Below are 6,956 nucleotides of genomic sequence, written 5' to 3'. Positions count from 1 at the left end.
ATTTCAAACTTTTTTCTGATAAAATTCTAAAGCACTTTTGTATAATTATTTATAAAAGTGTAACTTTCCTTTAAGAAATGAGAAAATTTGTAAGGAATAACTTGCTCTTTCCACTCTACAAACTATTCTATAGGGACTCAAGGCTGCATACATATATCTGTGTTCGAATGGAATAGTAGCTTATGTCGGGAACCTGGCTTTAGTATAATGCGGCATTCCCTTTATTCTTTAAACGGCAAGGAATTTTTTGAGAAGACTTAATAAGAATATTTACATGCTAGTATCAGAACTGTTTCTTGCACGTTTATTTGCCAAAAGTTCTTTAACGTCTCGGCGCCAATGTGTCATTCGCTATGGTATGCTGCGAATGCTGCATTATACTAAAGCCTTCCTTTTGACATAAGCTGCTTTTCCATACGAACACAGATATACATATATCATACATTAAATTAAATATTGGATTGAATTTAAATTTAATTCCTAAGAGTATTTTCGACTTACCAGAATGAGAAGATTGAGAATTTGGTGCATCATGCTCTGAAGGAGTAGTAGCTGCCGAAATGTCCAAGGGCATTGATTGCTGTACACTGGTCATATCAACTTCGGGTTTCTGTTAAGTTTAAAAAAATATGTAAGTGAATTAAAAGAGCTTAAAGTTAAGTATTTTTTTTTTTGCTTTTAATTACAATTTGCATGTGAACATGTGCATGACCACCGTCTAAACTATCATCATGAGGATGCGGTTCCACATCAGTACTAGTCGATTCTTTTAATAATTTTGTTGCATGCAGAGAATGAGTTGGCATTCCACTTATAGTACTGGTCCCAGTGCCAAACGACATTTGGCCCATTTGTGTGAGACTTATACCGCCAGCGGTGTTTCCACTATCCAATGACGTATTGTGCTGTTCTTCCGAATTAGTGCGATCGCCAGATCCTGAAAAGATAACACATGTTATGAAATAATGTATATAAATAGGCAAAGTGGCTCCCAGGAGCCTTTCGCACTTATGAGCCGGCTTGGCACATTTATGTTCCAGATGAGGGGTAACAACAAGAGCCAGCACGAAGAGGGAAGAAGAGCGTATTCAAATTTCGTGTACTCCGGCTCTCATTATTAATATGTATGATGATTTTAATATATTTTTTACACCCTATTTAACCAGAGAACTGAATTACTTCTTGCGTAGCACTTGCTGGTTCTTTGACTGCTATAAAAGCCAAAAAACTGCCCATCCTGTATATATACAACTGAGATGATGTATTGATACATACATGCAATTACAAATATTTAAACTAATTCTAAATAAACCGCGTATTTAAAGTTTTGGGTAGTCTTAGTTTTATATTAAGGGCATTCTCGAATTACTGCAAAGCTCTTACACGGTGCATTAGTTCCAGGGTTTGCAATTCTTCCCCATAGGAAAACCAGTTATTACCGAGCAATTCATGCAATCCGGGCATCGAGCAAGGGCTTTGCGAGACTTCAGAGAGTACCTATATTGAACTGCATATGGTTTTATGAGCATGATTTAGTTGCTCTTTTGTTTCCCAAATAGCAACAAACTTCGGATACTTCTCTGAAACCCCATTTTCCGAGCAATATATACAACAGACAACAGATAACAAACAAAGGATACATCCATCAATAAGCGCATATAAATGGCATGTATTTGTGTCTTAAGGTTTTGAATACGTACCATTGTTTGAGGATTTGCGAAGCCGCTTTCGTCTAGTAGCTGGGGAGGCTCCCGAGCCCAATGGCGACGGAGTTCGCCTTAACTGATGGTGCTGTTGTTGCTGCTGTGATGTTTGCGTTTGACTATTTTGTTGTTGTTGTTGTTGTTGATGGTGATGGGACTGAAACTGGGTGTCGCTATGTTGTCCATGATGATGCTGCTGCTATAAAGTAAAGTATAGTCTTAGTGATCAAATATACCCTGCAAACGGTAATTTATGAGCGAAATCTTATAGCGACTAGAAAAACCAGTTTTTTGATGGGTTTGGCCACGAAAAAAAAAACAAAAATCTACATATATCGTTAAAGGTCTTTTGAACCTTAGACTAAGCATATGTATTGTGAAGAGCAGAGAGCACAATTATCTTTTCCTCGCCATGTGCACCTCTTATTAATACCTATCTATGTAACCATAACGACCAGTATTTATTTCTGGACAGGAAATGTCAATTCAAAAAATGCAACAAGATTGACCAAATGAGTTTTTTCCTTATGTAGATCAATGTTGTTCGTACCGAATTGATAAGAGGATTTTATTTGCATACATATTTATTAGGATAAAGTTAGCAGTTACCTCCCACAGCGAGTCACTCATGCTGCCACCACCAGCACTACTACCCAAGCCACCGCTCGCTACACCGCTGCTGCTTTGACCATTGCTACCAGTACTACCACTGCCCACAAGATCGGCGGGCTCATTCGATGATTTATTTTCGGATTTAGTTAAATTGGCAGGATCGGTGGGCATTTCAGCAAGTCCTTTTATTTTAAGCATCTCGGCCGTTTTTAGAATATGTGGTAACTGCTCTTGTGATACATTCACCTCACCATAGTACATAAAATCAACCATTGTTTTAAGATCGTCATACTGCACATCTTTTAGTATCACTATTGGATGTTGACAGGGGTTCGATGTAAACAGTGTCTATAATTTAAAATCCAAATAGACAATTGTTAAATAACAACTTTATATAATTTAAAAACTTACTTGAAAATAAGAGCTGCAAGCAGAAAGTACAATCTTATGAGCCTGAAGTTGGCGACCTTCTGCTGCTAACGTTACATCCACTAGCGTTCCATTATGAAGCAATGAAGAGCATACCGAAATAAAATTCGGCTGATGATTATTCCAGCGCAAACAAAATTGTTGCACGGACATGGTCAATGTATTTTTGACCGAGGTCGCCGACAATAACTTTCTTGCTGTCGTCTACCACTTGGGTATTTCCTTTTTTCTTATGAAGCTCTAGAAATAATTGGATTTCCTGCATATAACTATTTCAGTGATGATAATCGCAATGACCGCTTTATTACAATAAGACTCAGTGTTTTTTTTTTCTAATTTGTTTTGATATTTTCTGAGATACTCCCGGTGGCCTTCACATGGTCTAAATAAAAGAAATAAAGAAAACAAACACGTTGTATTTGGTAGCTTTGCTTAGAGTATTTTAGGTTATTTAGACAAGAGACTCCACTTCTTTTGAAACAGTCAATGTTTTTCGCCAATATACCAATTTTTAAAATTTTTGCTTCCCCTTTTAAGTAATTTCTGCTGCGTATACACATTTGTTCTCAGTCAACACAAAAGCAATATAGACACGCCAGCTTTCGTACTATCGGTCAGCCACGACTTCTTATTAGACGAAAAATAATAACAAATAAAAGAGCATCTACGTAACGAAATTTAATAGTTTTGCTGGTACATATGTGTTTGTGTTTGGCATGAAGACCTTGAGTGACGTCATTAGCGGGTATTTTTCTTTACAACGAAAAGTTTTAACTTTTTCTTATATTTTTATTTTACGCTCATACTAAGGTTCAATTCATATTTTTCCCTACATTTAAAATTAACATACGCCGTTTTATTTTGCTGAGTTTACTTCATTTAACGCACCATAAGCTGGGTGTATTTTAGTAACAATTTAGTCATTTGCTTAACTAGAAAACTTTACAAGTATTTTATACATCTTTTGAAAGCCGGCAGCTAAAAGCTGCATAGCCGACTTGTTTGTTAAAAAAACGCTATTTTTTATCAAAAATTTGACGCGTCTACGTTGTTATGGCAAAATCTTTCTTCAGCACTTTTCAGTCCTTGAACTTTGATGAATGAAAACTCAAGTAAATGATAATTTCGCACTGACGGGTATGTACATGGAAAAGCGTATCATATACATGCTAATTTTTCTGTTTTTGGTACTTTCGGTTAAAACCATATACAGAAATATAACCATTATATTAAAATCTGACACCAGCGATTTCAAAAATGTCTTAATTACAGCACATTTGAATTATTTCAACCAGGAAAATTAGCTCCATGGATTTATTCGTCTGCTATTTTCTTTTCCTCTTTTCGATTCATTCTTTCTAAATGCAACCGAGCGCAAAACGATCAAGAACACACGAAGTAGAAGGGGTGCAGTGTTCGTCTTCGTTTACATTTGCATATTTGCTATTTTTATTTTTTTTTGCATGTACATTATTTAATTTTTTATAATTCAACGATTCTTCCCACTACTTTGGTAACTTTCATGTTTTAACACTCATTTGTAATGAAAATAAACTCACTATATGGTCTTTCCGTTTAACACGCTTGAGAATATGGAGAACATGAATACACAAAATTCAAAATGGCGCGTCCGCATAGAATTTTCGCTACAACGCAAACAGAAAACCCAGACGACGGCGTGTCTTTATTCGCTGGACATTCTACGTAGAAATTTGCATTTATCCACTATCCAAACTGTTTCTTTTAACTTCACAAAATCAAATATTACTTTTTTAATGAATTATCTTGCAGTTTATTTAACTTCTCATAAGTAAATCGGCCCTTTTCTTTTCAGAGGATAGCACAGCAAAAGAGTTAACACTGACGTATTTTTCTTTATGTATCGAATGAATGCAGCAGGGTTGCCTGGTATCAAAAATGGGCAGATCTTGGGAATGCATCTGTTTATTTTATTAAAAATGCGAAAAACAACAAGAATTTATTGAATTTGTAATAAAAGAAAAACATTACTGGGACGTATAAAGTGCTTATTAATAAGTATTACAGCAATCTACGTAGTTGGAATGAGTTTTATTTCCAGCAGATTTGAATGCATAAAACTTTTGCAAATCAAATAAAATTCAGCCGTTCTGCAGCACTGAAACTAGCTTCTTCTTCTTAAAAGAAAATCATTCAAGCAGTTAAACAAGTAACGGTGGCTGAGAAAAGGTGAGTTATTATACGTATTCTCTTACGAATTAGTGTGTTTACTAAAATTACGATGGAGTTGCGGGCATTTTTGCTATGTGATAAGAAACTTGAAACCTATGTATCTGCTACCTGTTCAATGTGCTTTGTTATGTGTGAAAAAATGGAGAGTAATTTCTATTGTCATAAACGCGTAACTGGCGTCCCTAAATTGTAGCGCTAACTGCCGTCCCTAAATTGACGCGTCAAGCGCATCGCACAATAACGCAGCGTTAGCGCAGAGCAAATAGAATCTTCATTTTTGACAGGGCGTCAGGTGTTGAAGTTGGATGCAGAAGACGGAAAGAAAGAGAAAGGACAAAAAAGTAAAAACGTCAAAAATTACGCCGCTTTGGTTTGGGGATAACGCGCGCTGACATTCGTTGACAATGGAAAACGCAACGATTTTGCATTCAACTTTTGCGTTCAACTCACGCAGGGTTGCACGAAAAAAAAGTTGGATGGCTAAATGTTGGCTGGCGACCAACTTTGTTGGATGCGATTAGTTGAAACGCCGTTCAACCAAAAGTAGAATGCAAAGCTGAACAATGCGAACGCATTTTTTTGGCGAATATTTTGATATTTTTTTATATTATAATATTTTTAGCCATTCAATTTTTTCTTTGTGCAACCCTGCATGAGTTGAACGCAAAAGTTGCCTGAAAAATCACCGCTTGCGAAAGCCCCATTAGCGCTCCAATTCCTTGACGGCAGTAAGCGTTGCATTTTCCAGACGGAAAGAAAAAAGGACAAACAATTGAAGTAGAAACAAGAATAACAAGTAAGAAAGTCTAAGTTCGGGCGGAGCCGAACATTAAATACCCGGCGCAAGTATTAAAGATATGTTTTCCACCTTGCCGAAAGCTACCGCTACATGATAAGCCGGGGTGTATACATTTTAAGTAAATTAGCGTCCTTAAATTTCGACATATTGAAATTTCAAGCATTTCTGAAATTTATTGTTATATGAAAAGCGGCCGTAATTTAAGACCGATTTCAACAATTTTCAACGGTTTGCTTTTATGTGGCAAGCACAATAACCATACCGAGTTTGGTACAAATTGCTAGAACGGTTAGCGAGATACATATATGTAATCACAAGTGGGCGGTGCCACGCCCATTTTCCAAAATTTTATCATAAACGTATTTCTTGGTAAAGAATTGTTGCAACCATCAATTTTGAATAAATTAGCTTTGATATTTACTGATTTATCGAAGATTTTGTATTTCTCGAAATTACCGTTATATGGAATGTGGGCGTGGTTATTGTCCGATTTTAAAAAGTTTCGGCCATTTGGTATGCTGTACCAGGACGAACAACTGTGCCAAGTTTGGAAGAAATTTGTGCAGCGGTTACCAAGATATACACATGTAACCATAAGTGGGCGTGGCTACGCCCATTTGCCAAAATTTTAAAATATTCTTATTTTTCGTCTAAAACTCATTGTAAATATCACCTTTGAGTGAATTATCTTCAGTAGTTACTAAAATATCGCAGTTTTCGTATTTCAGAAAATTACCGTTATATGGGAGGTAGGCGTGGTTATTGTCCGATTTTTTAAATTTTCGGCCATTTAGTATGATGTATCAAGGCCAACAACTGTGCCGAGGTTGGAAGAAATTGGTGCAGCGGTTACCAAGATATACACATGTAACCATAAGTGGGCGTGGCTACGCCCATTTGCCAAAATTTTAAAATATTCTTATTTTTCGTCTAAAACTCATTGTAAATATCAATTTTGAGTGAATACTCTTCAGTAGTTACTAAAATATCGCAGTTTTCGTATTTCTGAAAATTACCGTTATATGGGAGGTAGGCGTGGTTATTGTCCGATTTCGCCCATTTTCAATACCATCCGTCCTACGCCCAAAAGAAGTTCACGTACCAAGTTTCATTAAGATATCTCAATTTTTACTCGAGTTATCGTGTGCACAGACGGACGGACGGACGGACGGACAGACAGTCACCGCTTAATCGATTTCTCT

General features: G+C 36.4%; 1 protein-coding gene across 6 annotated transcripts; it reads right to left on the bottom strand.

Annotated features, from left to right (window-relative positions):
- Positions 1-260: 260 nt before the first annotated feature.
- Positions 261-4,626, bottom strand: LOC118747259 (protein tramtrack, beta isoform-like). 6 transcript variants are annotated; one of them, XM_036481255.1, is made up of 6 exons: positions 4,304-4,626; positions 2,727-3,126; positions 2,313-2,663; positions 1,701-1,899; positions 687-937; positions 261-610 (listed from the first exon to the last, which is right to left on the bottom strand). In XM_036481255.1, exons 2-6 carry the CDS (start codon positions 2,895-2,897, stop codon positions 323-325), a joined length of 1,260 nt encoding a protein of 419 aa, XP_036337148.1. In that variant the 5' UTR covers positions 2,898-3,126; positions 4,304-4,626; the 3' UTR covers positions 261-322. The 6 variants fall into 6 exon arrangements, with proteins under 6 accessions (XP_036337148.1, XP_036337143.1, XP_036337144.1 ...); XM_036481250.1 differs by having other exon boundaries at positions 267-610; positions 1,701-1,902; XM_036481251.1 differs by having other exon boundaries at positions 267-610; positions 1,701-1,902; positions 4,513-4,621.
- Between the last annotated feature and the right edge of the window lie 2,330 nt (positions 4,627-6,956).

This window comes from Rhagoletis pomonella, unplaced genomic scaffold, assembly GCF_013731165.1.
Source record: "Rhagoletis pomonella isolate Grant_MI unplaced genomic scaffold, Rhpom_1.0 Rhpom_scaffold_00011, whole genome shotgun sequence".
NCBI classification, from domain to species: Eukaryota; Metazoa; Arthropoda; class Insecta; order Diptera; family Tephritidae; genus Rhagoletis; species Rhagoletis pomonella.
Note: the sequence above shows the minus strand (reverse complement) of the source record. Positions and strands in the feature narration are given on the sequence as shown.